The sequence below is a fragment of the Ictalurus furcatus genome, chromosome 7 (genome assembly GCF_023375685.1).
Source record: "Ictalurus furcatus strain D&B chromosome 7, Billie_1.0, whole genome shotgun sequence".
NCBI lineage: Eukaryota > Metazoa > Chordata > Actinopteri > Siluriformes > Ictaluridae > Ictalurus > Ictalurus furcatus.
Window position 1 is genome coordinate 8414073 of NC_071261.1, and position 24003 is coordinate 8438075.

The 24003-nt window shown below is 43.1% G+C and overlaps 1 protein-coding gene across 2 annotated transcripts in view; it reads left to right on the forward strand.

Annotated features, from left to right (window-relative positions):
* The window catches only part of ctnnd2b (catenin (cadherin-associated protein), delta 2b), an 83811-nt gene that overhangs the window by 41592 nt on the left and 18216 nt on the right, over nucleotides 1-24003 (forward strand). The window contains exons 5-13 of one of the 2 annotated variants that reach the window (XM_053628178.1): nucleotides 374-543; nucleotides 2065-2587; nucleotides 2792-2935; nucleotides 4751-4985; nucleotides 6823-6879; nucleotides 15184-15316; nucleotides 16277-16490; nucleotides 19642-19825; nucleotides 23578-23695. In XM_053628178.1, coding sequence (XP_053484153.1) covers nucleotides 374-543; nucleotides 2065-2587; nucleotides 2792-2935; nucleotides 4751-4985; nucleotides 6823-6879; nucleotides 15184-15316; nucleotides 16277-16490; nucleotides 19642-19825; nucleotides 23578-23695 — 1778 coding nt within the window. The remainder of the gene's footprint in view (nucleotides 1-373; nucleotides 544-2064; nucleotides 2588-2791; nucleotides 2936-4750; nucleotides 4986-6822; nucleotides 6880-15183; nucleotides 15317-16276; nucleotides 16491-19641; nucleotides 19826-23577; nucleotides 23696-24003) is intronic. The other variant, XM_053628177.1, reaches the window with a different exon arrangement.

Genomic DNA, 24003 nt, shown 5'->3' on the forward strand with positions numbered 1-24003 from the left:
AGTCCTGATTAATTATACATGCCCACTACATCCATCTCCATTCCCGAATCTGGGAGGGAGAAGGCCAAGAGAGAGAGAGAGAGAGAATGCAGGGCAGATAATAGTGATGGAGGGTGAGAAGGGAAAATAGTGATGGAGGGTGAGAAGGGAAAATAAGGAAGAAAACATTGTGTTTGAGAGAGGGATGGTGAGAAAGCAGGGCAATACATAATGGAAAAAAAAGCGAGCCTGAAAATCGGTCAGGCAAAACAAGCAAGAAAGCATTTTGAGCTGGTGTACAAGGAGCATTGTGTTTATACTTGCACCATATAGATAACGAATATAGGAAGAATAAAGGACACTTATTTCATACATGTTTGTCTCCCCCACCCAGGAGCCGGCATCCTGTCCCAGAGTGCTTTACAGCTCAATAACCAAGAGGGCACCTTCCCCTATACTGCTGGTTACCATAGCAGCCAGACCCTGGCCCTGGGAGACCCGGCGACCTCCCAACCCCTAGCACGCGGTGCTCAGGTGGGAGGCGCCGTGCACAGCTACAATCAGGTAGGGTTTGGTTACTATTCCCTTTGGAAATCGAATACTACGATACTAGTTTACACGCTCAGTCATGGGACTCATGGTCATGGGACTTTTTTATTTATTTTTTTTATAAAGTCCATTCAAACTATACCGATTTATCATTCAGCATCTAAATTCATCTGAATATTAATAGGTCTACCATTTTTAATGTCCTAACACTTCAATTGGATAGTCCACGTTAGGCAAACGACCTAAAACTGAAGTTCGCATCAGTAGACATGAACAAAACGAGTAACAAATTCTCAACACGTTAATGATCTGTGGTTGATGTTTAGTAGATCATCTGTACACACGTTAGACATATTGTCCTTGTATACTTGCACCTTTTCTCCCATTTTTATTTGGATAGTCCAGTTTATGGCTATAAGGTCTTAAAAAAAATAATAGCTACCTGAGCTTCTCATTAAAAAAAATCCTCAAATTAGCCTTCATCCAGCAATTATTTGTATTTAAGTTAGTCCAGCATGTAGAATCATTCTTATTCATTATATATATATATATGCTTGTTAGATACACTACAGAGTATAACATGATGCACTGTGAACTTCCATAGTACACTATATGCTCAAATAGACCCTTTAAAGTTTCAGTATATAGACCCATTTACGCTAAGTCCTTCCTGGCAGGTCTAACATTGTGTATTTGATTTAGCTCCGGATCTAATTATAAAGGCCTGCGTGCGCTGAGTCACACACATCAGAGCTACAAAATCACAAAACCTCAGCTTCTGGTTTACACTTGTGGCAACGCAAAGCCCCTGTGTGCTGTCTTGTCTTGTATGTTGCATCATGGTCCTAAGAGACACGGCATTTCATCCCACCGTATACGTCTATATTAAACGTTGATGCTTTGTTATCTAAAACTCAAGTCAAAGTTTACTGATGAGTGCAATGCATTTTTTATTTATTTTTTTATTTATTTTTTTGTTAGATACTAAATTACATCAGTCACGTGTTTTACTAAATGAATAATTATATAGGCATATTTCTTTAGTAGTGCTCACGAAGCTAGTTCAAGGGATATGATTTACATAAGGAGGATTAGCCTATAGCATTTCCTGGTATTATATAATGAAGGAGGGGGGGAACTCTTCTTCTTCAGCTTGGCTGCCTGCGCTGGGCATTAATTTGAAATGGACAACCACAGAGCACTTAACAGTTTCATACCTTGGACTTCACTCATTTTGGCTTCAGGCACAAGAGCAGCTAAGAGCTAGAAATGATGGGAACGCAAATTACCTCTATGAACGTGGTAGATATGCATGGTGTAACTTGATGGTTTTTTTAAAAAGAAATTATTATTATTTATTTAATAGGAGTGTAGGTCATACTAAGTTAATATTTTATTTTTCTTTCTTTTTTGTTTAAATCAAAAAATAATCAAAGAAATATTCCTTTATCATGAGACACGAATCATGCCCATCGGTAGTGCATCGGGATGTCGAGCAGACCGACGTAACGCTTTTCGTACTGTTCACTCTGCTAGGTGACCTCTAGCCGTGCAGCCCAGCTGGTGGGCAATGACCCGGGCGTACACGCGCAGTCCCGAGACTCGCTGGCACAGAGCCATGGCAGCGCTTTCCACTTGCCTGACACTCAGCCTTCAGTCTATTACTCATGTGCCACCCTGCCAGCCCAGCGTGTGAGCTCGCCGCTCTCCGTGCAGGCCCTGGGCTCGCCCTCCAAACTCCAGAGGCTTGGCTCAGCCTCGGATATGCCCAGCTACGCCACTCTGCAGCGGGTATCCTCGCCCAAGCAGTCACCCAGTCGCCTAGCCAAATCCTACAGCACTAGCTCGCCCATTAACATGGCGGCCGGAGGGGCAGTGTCTGCCTCACCTGGGCAGGGCAACACCACTGGCTCCTCCCCCCTCCATCAGCTCAGCTCAGCTGTGGGCAGCTACGCCACACTTTCACCCGCCAAACGTTTGCTGCATTCCTCCGACCAGTACAAGATCTCCCATGAGCTTTATGCCAACGCTACCCTTCAGAGGCCTGGCAGTCTTGCAGGTGCGCACTATACTACTATTGTCTGGCACTACACACACACAGTATATATTTTGTTTTAAAATAAAATATATGCTACAAATTATATATAGATTTTTTTTTTTTTTTTAAGTGCATTAATATGCAATGTGTCATCCGCATATTCTCGCGTTGATGCCGTACGATGAGTATATGATGCATTCTGGTTTGCTCGTACGTCGTGTCCAGGCTCCCGGGGCTCTTACAGCAGTCAGCACAGCCATCTGGGCGCTGAACTGCGCCCCCTGCAGTCTCCTGAGCACCACATCGATCCCATCTACGAGGACCGGGTCTATCAGAAAGCACCACTGAGGAACTTCACCCAGGGTCAGGGTAAGACAGCACACGACATTTTTAGTCTTGCCTACTTTTATGCAAATGGGATGGTTTTGAGCACGTCAAACAAATTCCATGCCGTGTTTCAGGTCGTTTTTGTTTTCTTTTCAATTAGAAATCCCTTTCACACCACAGGTAGTGACGGGTAGTGTTTGAAGCTGTCTGAGCTACAGCTACAAACAAACTGACTTCGTTACTTGAACGTCAACATATTGTGCAGATGTTTTCAGTCACAGTTTACATGTGTTTTTTTTTTCTTTCTTTTTTCCTTCCTCTCGAAACTGTTAAGCTATCGCATATGAATTTACCACCTGTACGTATTTAGCGTAATCATCATTTTGTTTTTAGGCCTATTTGCACCTCGCTTGCTGTCGGTTAGTCAAGCGCAACCATCACGGTATCGTCTTGATAATGTTTCTGTCCGCACAGGAGAAACTGTTAACTGAGGTTACTTTTAAACATACTCTTTCTGGTCAATTTAAGAGGAAACGTACATTTTAAAACAGCAGCAGTTTTCTTTCAGATCATTTTATTTCTTTCTTTTTTTTTTTTTTTTTTTTTACATAAAATCACTGTGTTGCTTGATTTTTCATTTCCTGTCGGTCATCCAAGTTAAATATAGCCTGGGGAAATGAGTACTGAACGCGTCAACATTTTTTTTTTTTTTGTCAGTAAATATATTTCCGATGAAGCTATTCACATGAAATTTTCACCGGATATCAGTATTAACTCAAGAAATCCCGAAATATAAAGAATTCACAACATTAAAGTCCATAAATAAAGTTATGTGTAATGTATATTTACTGGGGAAAAAAAAATTGCCGTGTTTAGTATTTATTTCCCCCGACTGTATAGTATTAACTATATTATTATTATTATTATTATTATTATTATTATTACTATTATAGCGTTTTGGCTGTAACGATACGGCGAATCGGTATGTCTGTGTATTAATCAATACATTCAACAGGCTGCATAATACAGTAGGCTGTTTGTCATAAAATAGCATTTATATCACGTGAGTTGTAATAAACTTTAAACTTATTCAAGCCTACACACCCTCGTCTGAAAACGAACCTTCCAGGATGCTGAAGGTTCGATCGGGGTTTTCCGAAGCACGCCGTTTTTCACGAGCCGATACGCTAGCATACTAGCTAGTTCTAAAACCACACACGCACGCTCCGTCTCTCTCCGTTGGAGCTACACAAGCCTGCGTGACATTCGAAGTACAGCTAGCTGACCGCAGACTAGGACACGTCCATGCTTCAGACACACCCCGTTTGTTTTGCAGGTTTTGAGGATTTGCTGAGACCAGCGCACACGAGCGCTCTCGGTCATATTCGGTCAGCCACGTTTATTATTTATTTATTGCGTTCTAATGCACGGTTTTTATTTAGTTCTATGCTGCCAAGAATATCTGCTGAATGGGTGTTCATGCTGTTGGCAGCAAATAACCATTCGATTATTGTACTTTCAGGTTTTAATCAGTCGACCATGCTCGCGTAAGGCACGTGTTCAGGCAGTGCTTCTTTTTGCGTTGAAAACGTGTTGTTTCGAGAAACAGCTATAATGTGTTGTGTTGTATGGAATTTGAATTTTGTGCACTGTTACGCCACTGCATAGTGTACAATCACGTTTGAGATTCCGTGACGGATGCACAGTTGCTTGGATTTTTGGCCTTTTATTTATTTATTTATTTATTTTTTAAAAAATGTAAAAAATTGTATGATGGTTAGCTTTCAAACTCCTTTTGTATTTTCACTAAGCCCTGAACTGTGTGTTGTTTTTTTTGCACCTATTCTTGTGCCCCAGCTCCATCCTCTCCTGGCGTCGAGCCCATCCCCCTGCAGCGCACAAGCAGCCAGAACGCCACAGGCACCTTTCCCCGCTCCAATTATGCCGTCGCACCCGACTACTCCAACCCATATCGCACGCTGCAGTTCTGCCCTTCAGCCGACTCACCCTACAGCAAATCAGGCCCTGCGCTGCCGCCCGAGGCCACGCTGGTCAGGTCACCCTCTGTCGACAGCATCCAAAAGGACCCCAGGTGAGCAGAAGCCTCCATTTCATATCGAATGGCGTTCAGTAATATTGTTGCACACGTACACACTCAACGATATTAATGAAATGCCGAACAGCACGAGTTGCAAATCGTTATACTCTCTTATTAATTCACTTTCCAACTGCCTTGAGGTCACAGCAAAATGAAATGTCATAACTGCACAACACATACTTACTTGCTTTGGTCGTAAGCGCGATTGAGACGAAAGTCAGTCAGTTAGTTAGTTAGTAAACGTGATTTGTTCCTGTCCTCCTTATTTGCTACGATGTACGTTATTGGATTGTACGAGCTACAAGGCCACTGATAAACACCTCAGCATTCTATCATGTTGCGCAAGCTGTCAAGCTACACCGGGGCTGTGGGGTTCCTTTCTATTGTTTTGCCTTTTACCTCGTTTGTTTTGTTGACTTTTCTTGTCATCTCTTTTGTTTACCCTTCATGTTTTTAAGTTTTTCTCTCGCGTGTGCACACCGCCAGTGGAGCGGAACCCGAACGGCGTGCGACGCTCCGCGTCTGTTGACTGCGGCCAAAGCCACAACGTGCACGTTTACTTCGATACGTCCGGGAAGACGTTCGTCAAGACTTGTTTTCGGAAAAGTTTGGGCGCATATACAGTATCCGTGTACGTATAGGAAAAGTAGATGCCGTATCATCGCCTCTTTCACGCTTCCGCCGCTATCAATTCGACGGCTACGGCAATCGGTCACTCGTAACCCGCTTTACGTTCAACTGAAATCTGATCGATCATACGTAAACGTAAATATATATCTGCAATGCCAATAATACGAGTCTGTGTAGCTAATGTAATGTAGAGTGGAACAAAGAATCCTCCATAAACCAATCAATCAAAGACCTGCCAGTCTTAATGAATTACTACTATTGATCCTTTTGAATTTTACGACATCATTATTAAAATAGCTACAATAATACTAACTATAATAATAATATCCATATAGGATTTCACTGAAGTTTTTTTTGCGATTGTTGGGATTTTTTTCCAAATTTGCGATGCAACATGCGGAATTTTTGGTGGCGAAACCACTATTTTTTTATTAATTTTTTTGCTAAATTCTCTGCGTAAACTTTGAACTCAATCAATGGAGTCGGTTTTGTAAAGTCGTCACCGCCAAGGGCTAGCCCAATGCGGCATCTAGGTTTCCTGTATCTGTAGCTGTTTAGGTACAGTATGTTAAACATTTAACTACGTATATTCAGTAGAGCGCTTACACTTTATTAGGGACGCCTAAATTAATGCTTACACTCGTTGGCAATTTGATCTATATAGGTGCCTTTTTGAATTGAGGTACTGACTGTCCAAAAGTTATTGGAAAGGGACCACCATAGGACCACCAGGCGTTCTCGAGGTAGTGGATTACTCTCAGCAAAGCATTGACACTGGGATGGTAGTGTGTGTGTGTGGCAGGGGTGTATCAGGCACAGCAGAACTAAATATATAGGTGAAAGATGGTGTAGGCAATTAGTTTTGAATTCATGACACACCTGTCATGCCTACCTCCATCAAGCATGCTGTAGGGGTTCCCTTGTAAGCAACACCCAGAACTACAAATGACCATCCAGTGTACTAACGAAATGATCATTATATGAGTGCGCCTTTTTAAACACGAAACCCGATCGTGCATGTCCAGAGCGAACTGTGTGCAAAGGTGTAATGGGTGTGGGGGGGAGGAAGAAAGTTAAAATCAATACGTTCTTTTAAATTTTTTTTTTATTATTTAATTTTTTTTTTAAATGTCAAACCCCTTTGTGCTAGCCACCTACCCTTTCTCTTTTTTTCTCTCTCTCTCTGCCTGTCTCCTGATAGGTACGACCCTGAATTCCTTGTCTGGAATCAAAATCAAGCCGAACAAAGAATGACAAAGTAATGCAGCTTTTATTTTACACTCTCCTTTTCATCTATTTTTCTCTTCTCTACTCTAACCTGTTATACAACAGACACACTGCATGTGAAACAAAAAAAAAAAAAAACGTTTTCAGCTATAACGTTGAGGTTTTCCGAGTGCTCTTGTAGATGCAGCATAAATTTGACTCCCTCCAGTGTGTCTTCAGCATTTTGAATAAGATTAGAGGTCTGTTTGTCTAATCTATCTAATCATTTTGATTAATGTCAGTAGATCAGAATTAGTAGACTGAAGTAAGGTTTTATGGATGGTGTCTTGGATCATGTGATGAGTTTGTCTTTTTTTTTTTTTTTTTTTGGCCACAAAACATCACATTGCAGTCGTGTCATCTTTTTCTCCATTGTTTTCTTACCATTTCATATTGTAGCATGATTTATTTTTTGTGTTTTTTTTTTTAAACAAAGTCACAATAATTAAGCAAATTTAATAAATCTCTCCAATCGTGTATGGCAGAAGGAGTATACAGTGGGGGAAATAAGTACTGAACATTTCTTTCAGTAAATATATTTCCAATGAGGATATTCACATGAAATTTTCACCAGAAATCAGTATTAACACGAGAAATCTGGAAATATAAAGAATTCACCACATTAAAGTCCATAAATAAAGTTATGTGTAATAAAGTGGAATGAAAAAGCAGTTCTCCAAGGCAAGGAACCAGCTGAAATCCGTAAGTAATTCTACCGCCTATCTGTGGAAATGAATATCAGCTGGGTTAGTAAATCGATGGTCTATAAAAAAGGCTTTTCGTTATCAAGGTGTCGCACAAGAAACATCTCATGATGGGTAAAAGCAGAGAGATCTCCCAAGACCTTCGCAGACTTATTGTTGCGAAACGTTTTGATGGAATCGGATACAGACGTATTTCTAATCTTCTGAGTCCTCCAGTAAACACCACTGGGGCCGTTATCCACAAGTGGAAGCAACATCACTCGGTCATCAACCGGCCACGCACAGGAGATCCTCGCAAGATTTCTGACCAGGGAGTCAGAAGAATAGACCAAGAGCCAAGGACCACTCGGAAAGAGCTCCAGAAACACTCGGAGGCAGCAGGTGCCATCGTCACAGAGAAAACAATAGGCAATGCACTCCACTGCTCACGCTCACCCCGCAAGACTCCATTACTAAAGAAAAGGCATGTCGAAGCTCGTTTAAAGTTTGCTACAACTCATTTGGACAAGCCTGTGAAATACTGGGAGAGTGTAGTCTGGTCAGACGAGAGCAAAATTGAACTCCTTGGCTGTCGTACTGCACACCATGTTTGGAGAAGAAATGGCACTGCAGATCACCCTGAAAACACTACACCAGCAGTGAAGTGTGGAGGTGGAAGCATCACGGTGTGGGGCTGTTTTTCATCACATGGTACTGGCGGACTTCATATAATTGAAGGAACGATGACTGGAGTCCTTTACCGGGAGATTCCTGAGAAGAATCTGCTGCCATCCACCAGGATGATGATGAGACGTGGGTGGAGCTTCCAGCAGGACAACGATCCAAAGCATACGGCAAAGGAAACTCACAACTGGTTTCAGAGGAAAAAAATCCAGGTGTTGGAACGGCCCAGTCAATCACCTGACTCGAATCCAATTGAACAAGATCTAAAGACAATATGTTTAGAAGAACGGGCCAAAATCACACCTGAATACTGCGGCCCATTGATTTCTTCATACAGGAAGCATCTTGAAGCCGTCATTACACACAAAGACTTCTCCACGAAGTATTAAATACATTTCAGTTAGTGTGTTCAGTACTTTCTTCCCCATGTCGTTCCTCTTTATTACACAGAACTTCATTTACAGACTTTAATGTTGTGAATTCTTTATATTTCCAGATTTCTTGAGTTAATACCAAAGTCTGGTGAAAAATTTCATGCGAATAACCTCATAGGAAATATATTTACTGAAATAAATGTTGACGCGTTCAGTACTTATTTCCCCCGCTGTAAATAGTAATCTAATTGTAGGTTTGATTTCATATAGTGGAGTTTGTGATGTTTACTTTGGTGCATTGCAGGTTTGTGTTAGTTTTAAATTTATATCAAACATCTGCTCTGACCTTTTACTGTTTGTGAGTCAATCTTGTATGTAGGGTGCGGTCATGTTCTGTAGGTCCGTATTTCGTTCTGGAGTGAAGTAATAGTACTCCGCTAAACGTGTTTCAACATTTTAGTTTCAAAGGTGAAATGACAGGTAATGTATGTACATTTCATAGAAAAGACTAATATACCCTTCTCTTATTTATTTATTTTTTTATACAAGCATTACCACTTTCAGACTTCTATAAAATATGCAGTTGTACGTTTCATGGAAGAAACGTTGGCCTGCTCATCCAACATCACATGCCTGTTGTGGGTTCAGAGTCGCATGGCGTTGAAAGCCACGCCCTCAGAGTCGATGGCCGGATGGAAGCTCTGCCTGAGCACTTCAGTTGCACGGCTGCCCTGGGGCACTGTTCACATGTGTGTACTAAATCGCCCATGGTGTGAGCCTCTCCTCCATCTCTTAAAGAGGGGTCAGGAGTGGGTCAGACCTTCAAAAACATTAGAATCACGTCTTCTCCTGCCAGCTGTCCGAGTCACAGCGATTCAGCCCGATATAGTGTGTGTTACCCCTGGGAGGATTACAGTAGAGTATCTTGGCATCCAGTTTGACTTATGGCGGTATGGAGACTATGCAATAGGAATTCAAATGTTAATTCGAATACAAATCAGCCATAACATTAAAACCATCGGCTTAGTATAGCGTAGGCCGCCTTTCTTCCATTGCTTGTTCTGAAGCTCACGCGCCCGCTGTAGGCGCTTTCGGCGGCGGACAGGGGTCAGAACAGGCGCTCGGAACGGTCTGCGGCTACACAACCCCATACACGGCAAGCTGCAATGCACTGTGTGTTCTGACTCCTTTCTATCATAGCCAGCGTGAAGTATTTCAGCAATTTGTGCTACAGTAGCTCTTCTGTGGGATCGGACCAGACGGGCTAGCCTTCACTCCCCACGCACGTCAGTGAGACTTGGGCGCCCATGACTCTGCCACCGGTTCACCGGTTGATCTTCCTTGGACCACTTTTGGTTGGTACTAACCAGCGCATACCAGGAACACCCCTCAAGACCTGCCATTTTGGAGATGCTCTGATCCACTCGTCTAGCCATCACAAGTTGGCCCTCGTTAAAGTCGCTCAGATCCTTACGCTTGCCCATTTTTCCTGTTTCCAACACGTCAACTTCAAGAACTGACCGTTCACTTGCTGCCTGATATATCCCAGGCCTTGACAGGAGTCATTGTATTGAGATAATCAATGTTATTCATGTCACCTGTCAGTGCTTTTAATGTTGTGGCTGATCGGTGTATATTGCGATACGCAGCAGTCAGTACTGAAATGACTGTTAGTAAGTGATTTTATTTATATTTTTTTTGTTTTGTTGATGTACTCTGTAGTGTGTATACATTTACTGTGCATAGAAATCATAAGCACTAAATAGTGTAGGAAGGTTGTGCAGTTAACTGGCAGAGTCACCAGAGAAGAGCAGCCACATGCTCATTAGCGTGCTTGTTTCAACACTCTGCTCACTTCACCGGCTCAACCACAAGGCACAGCTTCAGCAATTACATGGACTGATAAGCTCTCTCCTGTTTACCATGTTAAGTGTATTCGGCGTGTCGCTCAGCATGACAGATCACCCCGAGCTAGTTGTACATTTGTACGACATACAAATATTTTGTTTCCGTCAAACTACCGTCAAGCGCGTAGTAAATTTTCAGTACATGCACTCACGGCTGGGAGTGAAATGACAAACCAGATGTCAGCACTATTTACCGAGAGAGAGAAAAGAGCAAAAAATCACAAATCATTGCCTCGGTGATTCAGCCGTCTCTACGCCTTTTATATCCAGAAAAGGCATGTCTGAGTGGGACGATGATTCATCTAAACATTTTTTTTTGGTCTTTTCTTTATGCGTCTTGGATGGGTTGTTTTTTTTTTTTTTGTTTTTTTTGTTGTTTTTTTCACAGCTTTTGCATCTCCCCCCCCCCCACGCCCCCAACATGAGTCCTTCCGTCCGGGCTGTCTCTCATATACAGTACAGACACAGACTGTGTCCTTTGCAAAATATCGCTCCATTAGCTCCATTTCTAATCATCATATTCAGTCAGGCATCTTCCAGGCATGCATAATTTATGATGCTTTTATTTGTGTGTGGAATTTTTTTTTTTTTTTTTTTTTTTTTTGCTTTCCCTCATGCAACACAACAGTCCATGAGAAGCTGAGCCACACCCTGCCGGAGCCCCACGGGGCTGTTTTGGATGACGGGATGCAGTTTGGCAGTGGGTATTGTGGTGTTAATGGTTTGGCCATGGGGCTTGAAGATAGGCTCACCTGACTGAACCCGGACAAAGGCCTGAAACAAAGAGCTGCCACAAACATGAGTCTCCGCTCAGTGGCTATCCAAATGTTTCATTAGTTTATTCTGAAGGATTTCAGACTTCAGGCCTACCCAGACTACTGTTGCACAGGTCCTCTCTCTCTCTCTCTCTCTCTCTCTCTCTCTCTCGCGTGCTCTCTCTCTGTCTGTATCTAATCAGCTGCTTTAATAAGAAGCTGTGCTTAATTCCGAATATGCTGATAAGAAGACTTCTTTGTAATTTGGTCATAATTCAGCCAAGGCCAGGATAATTGTAGTCTCAGTCTGGGAGGCCGAAAGGCTGTGACGCGCACAGTCTGCTACCTTATCTTTTGGGAGGTGAGGTAATGGGAGTAGCCTCTACCCTCACACAGAGCACTTACATATCTGACCGCAAGAGAATGAAATCAGCGAGCCTGTAATGAAAAAGTGCTCGGTCCTCTGTAGCGTGAAGACGCCATTTCTCGGCCAAAGTGGTCCCCGGCCTCCAAAGAGGAATGCCATCACAGTGGGTATGTGTTCCCACATGACGTTTGATTATTCATGCATGGTTCATCTTTCCTTTCCAGCCAGTAGCAGAGCCTGGATCGGTAGTGCTGTGAATAGAACGGCGTTCATTCGGGCATTAATTGGTGAAATAAGGCATTCATGGTGGAGAGAACGAGTAAGGGAGTACAAGAGAGAAATGGAGAGTAGTCCTGCATCACCTTTCTCCTCATGCTATGTTTGCCTCTCTATTTGGCTCCTCTGCTTGAGAATGACTCAGCAGTCTGCTTATAAGATCAGACAGCTAGACTTTGTCTCTCTTTTATCTTAAAACAAGGCGGAATCTACAGATTATTAAACATGGTTCCTGAAACAGTCATGTGTATAGATCTTATTTTAAATCGTAATATTTTTTAACCTCTTTTAGCTCTTCCAGCTTTTAATTGTTTTCCCCACAATCATGTCCATGGAAGGAAAATGATCACCCAAGATGATGATGATGATGATGATGATGATGATTACTCTGGCGTTGATGAAACTAAAGGTCAGCAATAATAAGGAAGATAATTATGAAAAGATCTTGGGTCTCCCTGAGTATATAATATACCATCAGACCTGAAAGCCATAATGAAGTGATTGTGCTTGGCTGAAACACAAGTGTTCCTCATAAAGGAATATAGTAGTGTACTATAAAAAGTAGGTAGAACATTTAGGTTTTATTCAAAGTACACTTCCTTCACATACAAGTCAGTTTAAATGGCGACTTTTCAGCGCATTCGATGAGACCGTAATAACCCAAGATTGTCTCATGGACCACACTAGTACTGATCTCTGTCTGTCTGGAGACCATCTGGTATCATTTGGTTCTCTATTTTCTACTGTAGATAATAATTTGACTCATTTGATATAACTAGGTCACAGTGTGATTGGGTAATTTATCAGAAGGGAAATTGCCAATCTTTTAATTACTAACAGTAACCAAAAAAAAAAAAAAAAAAAGCATATTCTTATTAGGTACATTTTCCTTTTTTGGCTAGTGAGCCCATTTTGAGGGCCCAAAATTTCTGCAGCGCCTTACACCCTCCAAATAGTATCAGGTGGCAACTGGAGAAATTATAGGCCTAGTACTTTCCAGATTCAGAATGCAGTAAACTTTATTTAAAGATTACAGCTGATGCATGATTTTGTTTTTGTGTTCATTTATCACATTTTAATTGTCGAACATAAGAGAACGGCTGCGTCCCAAACCGCATACTTGCCTACTACAGTATATAATAGGCGAAATACATGTATCTCGGTCACTGTATAGTAGATAAGTATGCGGTTTGGGACGCAGCCCAGGGCTTCAAGCAGTCGTCTCTTAGCACGTACAGCATGACGAATAATTAACTGCACCTGAAGCGTTCGTAAAATTTCAAATGAAACACCCAAAACTGTATACGGTACCATAACGAAGACCAGCTGTACGTCCATACGTGAAATTCCCGAGGGAACGTCGGACGGCGTGGCGTGGGGACGTAATGACGTGTGACGTTAATCCAATATGAAAGGAGTATTCTAAAAGCGACTCATGTAAACACCTTAATCGGGATATCGTCTTATTCAGAATAAGGTCAATAATTAGATTACTGCTGTCCGTGTAAACGTACTGACCGTCAGTGTCTCGTGTAAAGGCCACTTTGATTAACAGGAAAGATAACAGTGGTCTGATTTCTGAGGTTAAATGGGCTTAAGATGAACTCCAAGCTAAACAAAGGCTAATGAATGAATTTATTTAAGGGGCTGGGGGGGGAGGTTATCTTTGTGACTTTAACTGTGGCATGGTAGCACGCCTCTCGGTTCAAAATACTGACTACTTCTCAGAGCATGTGATGGTCTGCACTTATATAGCGCTTTTTGCTTTTTTTTTTTTTTTTTTTTTTTTTTTTTAAACCTTAGAGATTCCAAAGCGCTTTACTCTGGTTCTCATTCACCCATTCATACACACACTCGCACACCAATGGTAGCAGAGCGCTAACTTGCCATCAGGAGCAACTTGGGGTTCAGAGTCTTGCCCAAGGACACTTCGGCATGGTGAGTCACGTGGGCCGGGAATCGAACCGCCAACCCTACGACTAGTGGACGACCCGCTCTACCACCTGAACCACCACCGCCCAGTTTACGTTTATGGCTGCAGTTGAGCACTCGAGTTATTTTGTTGGATGGCAGTGAAACGGGCGGTACTACACTAGAGCTCTCCCAGGGTTCCTGTTAGGTCTTGACCCATCTTAGGGTTTTCCTGCAACCTTACAGCTTCTGAATCAAACATGACGTTCTTTCTCTGTAATCTATCCATACCCTGGCCCGTGGCAATTTTTGCGCTCCGCTGATCCTCCCTTTCATTCTTCCGCATTCTGTTGCTCTCTTACTATCAGTATGGTCCAGATTTCTGCCCTCTCACTCATATTGTTTAAATTGCAACCCCCGGGTTGACCAGCTTTGATATGAAAAGGGCTGTTCGCTTCTTTTTGTTTACAATCAGAGCAGTAAGAAAGAGACTGGGAGAGAGAATTGGGGGTGGGTGGGGGGGGCAGAGTAGAACAAGAAAGGAGAGATGTCCCGTCCTGTTGGTGTAGAGCATGTGTGTTTCTCTCAGCAGATGTCAGAATAGCATGCCACCGTTGTCTTTGCAGATTACAGTCTGTTCCCGTTCGAGTGGTACAGCATAAGCAGCATTCTGTGCTGCATCGTTAGCGCCCTGTGCATGAAGCACCAGTCGGCGGCTCCGTCACCTCCAGGCTGCTATTGGAAATGATCAGGCTGGCAACGGCATGGCGCAATCATACAAGCTAGAGCAATCTCCAGTGACGGAGGCTGTCGCTGCTGGGAGGAGCGTTATACCGTGAATACGTCTTTCTCCAGAGAGAACAAAAACGTGGCCGATCTTGAGTGTCGTCTGGCATGTTTCAGTTACGCATGTCTTATTTGTGTCTTTGATTGTGTTACCCAAAAACCCATTCTACTCCATGTTCACAGCTTAATTGGTTCTGTTGCTTAAAACCATTCCCTTATCAGTTTGTTTGGCACTTTTTTTATTTTAATTTTAAAAAAAAAAAAAAAAAAAAAAAAAAAAAAAAGGATTTGCAATTCACAAAGGAAAGCTAGAATCGGATGCAGACGCCTAGCTAGCAGCTAAAGCTACCTTGAGATGCAGAAGAGAGGAAAAGATGGTTCTTACTGTACATTCTTTAAAAGAGAAATGTGCTGTTAGTTTGTGTCCGAGTAGTGTTGTGCGTATCTGGCGCATAGCTCTTAATATTATATGATGTGGGATTCCTCCACATGGTGTAGACTGTGTGTGTGTGTGTGTGTGTGTGTGTGTGTGTGTGTGTGTGTTCCTGTCCAGAGAGTTTGGTTGGAGGGATCCTGAGCTGCCTGAAGTGATCCAAATGCTACAACACCAGTTTCCATCTGTTCAGTCTAACGCTGCAGCCTACCTGCAGCATCTGTGCTTCGGAGACAATAAGATCAAATCAGAGGTAAAGCAGACCGCCACATACGCCAGACAGCATGCTATGATTTTCCTTTTAGTTCCAGAAAGTTCAAAAACGACAAACTGTATTATATGGTCAGTTTTTAAATACTATTTGACAAGGAAGCTGCCGAAATATGAGGTCTGAAATTCACCGTACATGGACTAGTTTATCTGCGTCGGGTTAGCAATGCCCTCTGCCCCGTATTCGGGGTTTTATTCAGATTGCTAATTGCTAGCTGATCAGGTACGTAGCAGCTACATCCACAGGACATTTGATCAGGTCGGCCTTCCATACAGTAGGTCGATAATGTCGTCACTGATTGACGCCCATCTGTTTCTATGCCGTTTCCCCCTCTACCTCATTTATCACTCGGAAGGGATCACCAGGGGAGATGTTATTTGGCTGGTGGATCATTCACTCAAAACGGCTGGGCGATACGACAAAAATATCATATCACGATACTCGAGGACATTTCTACGATACACGATACATATCACGACATATAATTTAGTGAACAAACTGACTGCAAAACCGTAGTAAAATCAACAAGACGAACAAAAAAACCCCGTTAAACCGATTCGATGCTCTTCTTTAACGCCTACAATGACCACGAAGATTACGTTTAAAAAACGGCATCCATTCAGTAGTATTTCATTTGTAATTATTAAAAATGTAAAAAATAATAATAATAAAAAATACATCACCATACCAACGATATCTGAGAAAAGTGATCATTGATCTCATTTATCACGATATCGATATTATAATCGATATATCACCCAGCCCCTAGTGACACTGGTATGGTAGCGAGTGTGGTGGCAATACAAGTATGTTTAATACGCTCGGAGGATATACGTAAAAACACTCCCACAGATAAACCGACGCAGATTGAATCCGATGGATAAATGGTCAGGGAGGAAAAAGCAGTAGTCGTGGTCCGTTTTGTTGTTCTGTTTGCTGCAGATACGAAGACAGGGGGGCATCCAGCTACTGGTGGACCTGTTGGATCACCGGATGAGCGACGTGCACCGTAGCGCTTGTGGCGCTCTGAGGAACTTGGTCTACGGCAAAGCTAACGACGATAACAAGATCGCACTGAAGAACTGCGGGGGCATCCCGGCCCTGGTGCGCCTCCTTCGCAAAACCACAGACGTGGAGATCAGAGAACTGCTCACGGGTATCTCTCGCTATCTCCCATCCCTAAATCTCTCGGCCGTCCGTACCGCCATGTCTTTCCGTCATTATCCCTCGTTGCTCTTATGACCATATGAGCAGTCGTTCAAAAGGAATGCCTGACTTTGTGAATTAGCTCTCATTGAATTATCTTCTTGCTGTAGCTGAATACGGGAACTTTCACATGCGTGGTTAATGATCTGCTGTGGAAATTACTGACCTTTTTTTCTTTTTCTTTTTTTTTTGCTAATGCGTGTGAGAAATAGGTATTTTTCTTAATAAGGATTTCGTTAAAGGCCAGTCCCCAGGAGCCCTTCTTTAGGACATGAGAGAAACTGGGGCTTTATTCTCATGTTGTAGATATTTCCTAAATGTCAAACACAAAATGTAAGAAATGCTTGCATAAGAGGACATCCTTCACAAGGGTTTAACACCGGCAGTAATCAACACGTCCATCAACATAATAATCAAGTTCAGTGCAACAGTCAAGGCACTTAAAATTGACGGAGGCATCTGAGCCAAAGGGCCATGTTCCATTTAAAAAAAGGGCCGCGTTTCATTAAAAATCCGTGCACTGCCTCCGACACGACACAGGAAAGTATTTTATATATACATTTTTAGCTGATCGAGGTCTTTTTACAAACTCGGGAGCTTTTCAAGCAATCAGTGCTTTGAGCACTAAAGACTTTTTATTTTTTATTTTTATTTTTTTTTAGGTAAAGAGTGTTAATTTTCCAGCGTTTACAGTTCCCTCCGAAAGTACTTTTGTTTTTGCTATACACCGAAGAGATTTGGGTTCGGGTTCAAAAGAGGAATGAGACAATGGAGCAGATTGACAGCTTTCAGTTCCTGATACTGGTAGCAGACCACACAATTTTTAGGTGAGCAAAAGTATAGGAACAGATAGTCGAGGTAAATAACGCTTAATATCCGGCTGCTTATCCCTGGCTCGGAATAACTGCATCAAGCTGGTCGCCAAACTGTTGCACGCTGTTTCAAAGCTTCTTTCAGTTCAGCTTCTTTTTTTTTTTGTTTTGTGGGGCTTCTGCCTTCAGGAGGTGAAATACTCCTCAATTGGGTTAAGGTCTGGTGATTGACTTGGCCAGTCTGAAACCTTCCACATTCGTCCCTTGATGATGTCGTTTGTTGTGTTGCCGGCGTGTTTTGAATCATTATCTTGCTGCATGATGAAGTTCCTCCTGATTTATATTGGATGCATTTGTCTGTAACTTGGCAGGCAGGGTGTTTCTGTAGACTTCTGAATTAATTCTGCTGCTACCATCATGAGTTCCATCGTCAATAAAGATCAGTGAGAATGTTCCAGAAGCAGCCATACGAGCCCAAGCCATGACACTACCTCCACCATGCTTGACCGACGCGTCGTATGTTTTGGATCATGAACAGATCCTTTCTTTCTCCACACTTTGGCGTTTCCATCACTTTGTTGGAGATTAATCTTGATTTCCAGAACGTTCGTGGTTCATCTCTGTATTTCTTTGCGAATTCCAATCTGGCTTTCCGATACTTGCTGATGAGTGGTTTCGTCTCGTGGTGTGGCCTCTATATTTCCTCATCCCTGCTCTATGGAGGTTGTTGGTGAGGTCACTGACTGTTATTTCAAGAGGTTCTCCTCACAGCTCTCACAATGTTTCAGTCATCAACTGTTTTCCTTGGCTGACCTGTTTCATGTGTGGTTCTTAGTACACCAGTGTTTTGTTTTTGTTTTCAGGACATTCCAAATAGTTGTACTGGATATGCACAATGCTTGTGTAATGGCTCTGATAGATTTTCCCCTTTCTCCCATATACATTTCTCTGGTTTTCATGTTGGTATCCTTTTTAACAACAAATGCAGGCTGCACAGGTGAGACTCAGCTCTCAAACCAAGAGTAGACATTCCGAGCTATTAATTGTTTAAACAATCGATTTAACATGACGAACCTGGGCAACAAGAAACGCCTGTCGGTGTTCCAATATTTTTGATCACTTGAAAAATGGTACGAACAAAGAAAAGCTTCTCGTCATCCAAGCTTGCGCCTCAATCAACCACGACCTTTCCGTACAGCTCGGCTCGACCATGCTCGAGCCAACCAGGACGGCCAGGAGCCTTGGGGTGACTCGTGTTGACGGCTTGACCTTCACAGAGCACACTGCAACAACTGCACGGTCCTGTAGTTTCATTCTGTATAACATCAAGGAAATCAGGCCCTATCTCGGCAAGCAGGCTACACGACTACTAGTCCAGGCGCTTGTCATGTCAAAACTGGACTACTGCGACGCACTACTCTCGGGCCTCCCAGCAGCTCCATCAAACCCCTTCAGATGATTCAGAATGCAGCAGCACGCCTCGTCTTCAACCAGCCCAAGAGGACCCACGTCACACCCCTCTTCATCTCCCTCCACTGGCTTCCTGTAGCCGCCCGTATCAAATTCAAGGCCTTGACGCTCACCTACAAGACGCTGTCCTACCTCAACACTCTCCCGAAGGCTTACGTTCCCTCACGCAGTCTGCGATCGATTAACGACCGACTCTTACTAGTGCCTACTCAGCGTGGCTCAAGGCCCCTTTCCAGAACCTTCACACTGACCGTCCTTCAGCGGTGGAATGAACTTCCAACCTCAATCTCACAACCACAGAATCTCTCACGATCTCCAAAAAACATCTAAACCCCCACCTCTTCCCTGAACACTCAACTAACCCCTAAAACGCCGACCCCACATTATTTATAAAATAAAAAGAAACTTACTCTGGCTCTTACACCTCTACTTCTCTAGAACTCTATTATAAATCGTGTACAGTAGCACTACTTGTATTGTTCTCCGCTTGATATCTCGCTTCGCTTGTATTTCCTCATTCGTAAGTCGCTTTGGATAAAAGCCTCTGCTAAATGAACAAACATAAATGTTCTAAATTGTTCAACACCTCTAGATGTAAATATCAGGAAATGGAAGCTGGAATTCTGATCCGTCATGTACATCTTTCGATCTCAAACCCAAATGTCTTCAGTGCATAGCGAAACCAATAGGATTGGGCTTGCCGTTCCAACACTTTCGGTGTGGACCGTAAGCCGTCTGTCCCGTAGTAGTGAGTTTGTGGCCGTTCTGTGCTGAAGACGTGTTTTGATTCATGGGTATTTTGGGCGTGGCTATGTGCAGGCGTGCTATGGAACTTGTCCTCGTGTGATGCGTTGAAGATGCCTATAATCCAGGATGCTCTGGCTGTGCTCACCAACACCGTGATCATCCCTCACTCCGGCTGGGACTCCTCCCCACACCAGGACGAGCGCAAACTGCACCTGCACTCTTCACAAGTGCTCCGCAATGCCACCGGATGCCTCAGGTAGCGTGTCAAACACACACACACACACACACACACTTGAATCTGATTGGTCAGAAGGTGTTCATTTCAATAATCTGTACAACGCAAATTCAAGTCACAGGTCTACGTTAATTTGCTTATTAGAATACGTTATTGTTTCTATAGTAACCACTCATTCAGATGTCGCATGGGTCTTTTACTGTCCATAAGTGAATATCGAGTTACCTCCGAGAATAATACACTGTTGTAGCCACACACACAGGGCGTAATAAACCTAGTGGGACACAGGCAAGCAAAAAAAGCGTCGCTTCTCTACATGACTAATAATATGCTGAGCACCAACAGAAGATTTATGTAGGTAGTGTGTAATTAGAAATCTCCTTATGCAGCTTTGTACTACTGCTTAGCCGTCGGTTTATTGGCTTAGTCATTGTCGTCCAATTAGTTGTTGATTTTGTGTGCGTGTGTATACAAGGATCCCCTTTTTAAAAGCTAGTGGTTAAACGATATTGTGCCTGACTGAAATTACATCCTGGAAATGTCACCATGTATTGAGTTCTCATCGTACATTTTGACATCCGCTCGACGGTGGATCTAATTTGCGAACGCGTTTGGTGGCCTTTTTAGGAAACAGCACTGCTAAAGGTAATGTTTCAGTCACATTGGATCAACCGTCTCGGCGTCGGTTATTGCGACGAAGCATTTTCGTCGTTTGTTTTTACGTTTGGGTATGAATGTAAGGGATCAGTGGATTAGATTGGTAGTGGGCGGTGTCCTGGTCGATCCAGTTCACCAGTTGTAATTCTTCTTGAGGTATGGATTTTGTCCATTCCAGGTATGGAATAGGTACGGAACACTTGTACGTTTGTAAGGAATGCAGAACGTATTTACGTTGTGGATTGTGTGCAATAACGAACACTCTATTGCTAGAGCCATATGAAGGTGCAGTTCTCACCTGGGTTCCCACTGAAGCTAAGCAGGGTTGAGCGTGGCCAGTATCTGGATGGAAGGCCTCCTGGGGGGGGAAACTGCTGGAAGTAGTATTAGGGAGGCCAGAAGGGGGCGCTCATCCTGTGATCTCTGTGGAGCTTAATGCACCAGTATAGTGACGGGGACGCTATACTGTAAAATCGACATCGTCTTTCGGACAAGATGATAAACCGAGGTCGTTAAAAATCCCAGGACGCTTCCCGTAAAAGATTACAGGTATAACCCTGGTGTCCTGGTGAAATTCCCCCATTCTCTATCATGGCCCCCTAATAATCTCCATCCCTGATTCGCTTACATCACTCTCTCCTCTCCAGTAATAGCCGGTGGAGCACACTATAGCTGCCGTCGCATCGTCCAGGTGGATCCTACACACTGGTGGTGGTAAAGCAATGTAAAGTGCTTTTGAGTGTCTAAATGTAAGTGTAACTAACATCACTCAGCACCCAAAAATAACTCGCCGTGTCTCCGTGTCAACCACTTTGGACTCGTCTACTCTTACGTCTAAAGTGCTATAATTGGGGGAACGAATAATCCGATTCATGTGATGCAGTGTTGGATAGAAATGAAGATTTTTGTCACGATTATATTCATACTCTAGCTCCATGGCTACTCTGAAGTATACCGCCGGTAAGATCATTAGCTTAAATAATAACGCTCGGTGCCACTTAATAAAACACACCATGTCACAATCCACAAACTAATAAGTATACGTGAGTATTTAAACTTTTATTTACTCGCGTTAATCAAAGTCGAGGTGTCATCCGGGGTCGTTTGATCAGACGGCGAGAAGGCGTGTTTAATCTGATGGTTTGATGTAAAACTGAGTCTGTTGGTCTGCCAGTGGACTGGCTGGTCAGTCACGCTAGCCAGGGTCATGTTTTAGGTTGAACTGTGTGATTTTTTTTTTTAAAAAATTTTTTATTGTAGTCATGTAGAGAGAGGAAGTGTGGGGTGTGCTCACAGGATTTGAAGGTCACCAGAGACCAGCGCAGTGTTTATATTACTGAGCTGGGCGAATCAACGGAAGAGAGATTGCAGGCCTCATAGACTCTCTGTGTGAGATCAGGAGGGGTGGTCATTTTTCAAAGATTTAGTTTGTTCTTGCTTTAAAGTCTGCTTTTAAACATGTCCTTGTATAATGTATGTTTATAAGTTTTTAAATGAATTCGACAGGGAGTTTTTGGGTGCTTTTTGGAACGCTTTATTTGAAATGATCAAACACCGATGATTCTTTTCCCTTAAATACAGATGACAAAGTTTGGGGTTTTTTTGTTTGTTTGTTTGTTTGTTTGTTTGTTTGTTTTTCTACCTGATGGTGGCCATAATTAGTTTTCTAAAAAAAAAATAGCACACTTCCGTACCTGGCTTTTTAAATAAATAAATAAATAAATAAATAAATAAATAATTTGCATCCTCGAGCAAAAACACCTCTAACTTCGCTTCGCTGAAAAAAAGGTTTTTGCCCTCTCAATGTTTCTGTCCTCGGATCTTGGACGGCTCTTTCTCTCCTGAGATCTTCCTCAGATATTGGAATAGCGCTGAATGCTTTTCCTTTATTTGCTCACTATTGCAGCACCTGCATAAATTAGGGTTTGTGTTTTTTTTTCTTCTTCTTCTATTTATTTATTTTTTTAAAATGGTTTTAATAAGTTTAAATAAGTGATTAGTGGCCGGGGGCTCGATTCCATGCAGCTGATTCATCATTTGCGCTCAAACGTTTTCACTGTCTTGATGTTGTCCGACAGTTTTTTATGAAGCAGACGCAGATTGCTTCGTACGTCATTCAGCACGCGCAAATCTGCACTTGTCTCTGTGCAGCTCTGATGAATAAAGGCCGGCGTAATTATAGAGCTGGCACCGGGAATCAATTGGCACTCTGTCAGGCATTGCCCTGCTGATGTATGTGGGCTGCCCTTGTGTATGTGGTCAGAATAGCCTGTCTACAAAGAATAATGAGATCACCGCCAGCACATTTATCGGCTTCGGGAGGCAGTTTTGGGGAGGGGGGTTTAGTAGTTTTAGCCATGTGGGCCATTTTGTTTTTACGCATCATAATCTATAATGCAGTAGGTATGTGTACTTTTTTTCATTCTGGAGCATGAGAGTGCTTCCTCTTCTATTGATGTGCCTTCTCAGGGCTCGGTTTACAGATCAGATGCTTTTACACATAACCTTGTGCTTCCCTTAGCCTTATTAACAATTCAAATCCATCAATGACCGTAGCACAGAGAGCTCCCACTCTCGCGGTTCGCGGCAGCTGGACGGTGGCGGAGGAAGTGCAGAGTCACGCTGGAAGTGAGCTGGCTGGCCCGAGCTCTCCCCTAAGCCCTGTGCGCTAATTAATCTGTTTCACGGTTGACCAAGGCTCTGGGAGCCCAATTGAATATTTAACGGTCGAGCGCCGCCGCCACAGTACTTGCAGGAATGGCGGGATTCTTTCTAGCACCAGAGGAACGATGACGTTCAGTAGGCTTTGATCTGGCACGTGGCGGTAGGCCGCACACTAACGAGCCCTCCAGGACCATGCACAGTCAAGGTTGACAAAATATTCCGATTGCTGTAGATACCACGCGGCATTTCTATGCCTGATTCCGGCACAATGAGGGGAGTGGGGGTGGGGGTGTCGTGTGCACGTGTAGCGCCGGTATTTAGATCAGGAATTACGCTTGTGCGTTCATGAATTAGGATTTGTCGTTACTTGTCGGTGACTTGCAACACGTGCATGAACACGTCACTGATACTGAAAAGCAGCTGCACATAATACTGTTACGTATGCTCTGCAGGAACGTGAGCTCGGCCGGAGAGGAGGCACGACGCAGGATGAGAGAGTGCGAGGGGCTTACGGACGCTCTGCTCTACGTCATCCAGGCCGCGCTGGGCAGCAGCGAGATTGACAGCAAGGTCCGAAGCATTGCTTTTATTTATTTCATTTTTTGCTTCTTTTTTTTTTTTATTATTCTTATTTAAGTACACAACGTTCTGAGCAACTTTTCTTACCAGGTACACTCGGTATACTCAGCTGTTGGAGCAGGTAGCATAAGTCTTTCTTCTAATCCTGAAGACAGGTAAAAGAAACGAGGTTGAATCAGCGATTTTTTTATTTTTTTTTCCACGTATAAGGCTGAACAGCGTATTCAGGATCTACTAAGGGCGTACACATGGATGTATAGGCAAATTTAAATCATCCCGAGGGAGACTGGAAGGAGCGC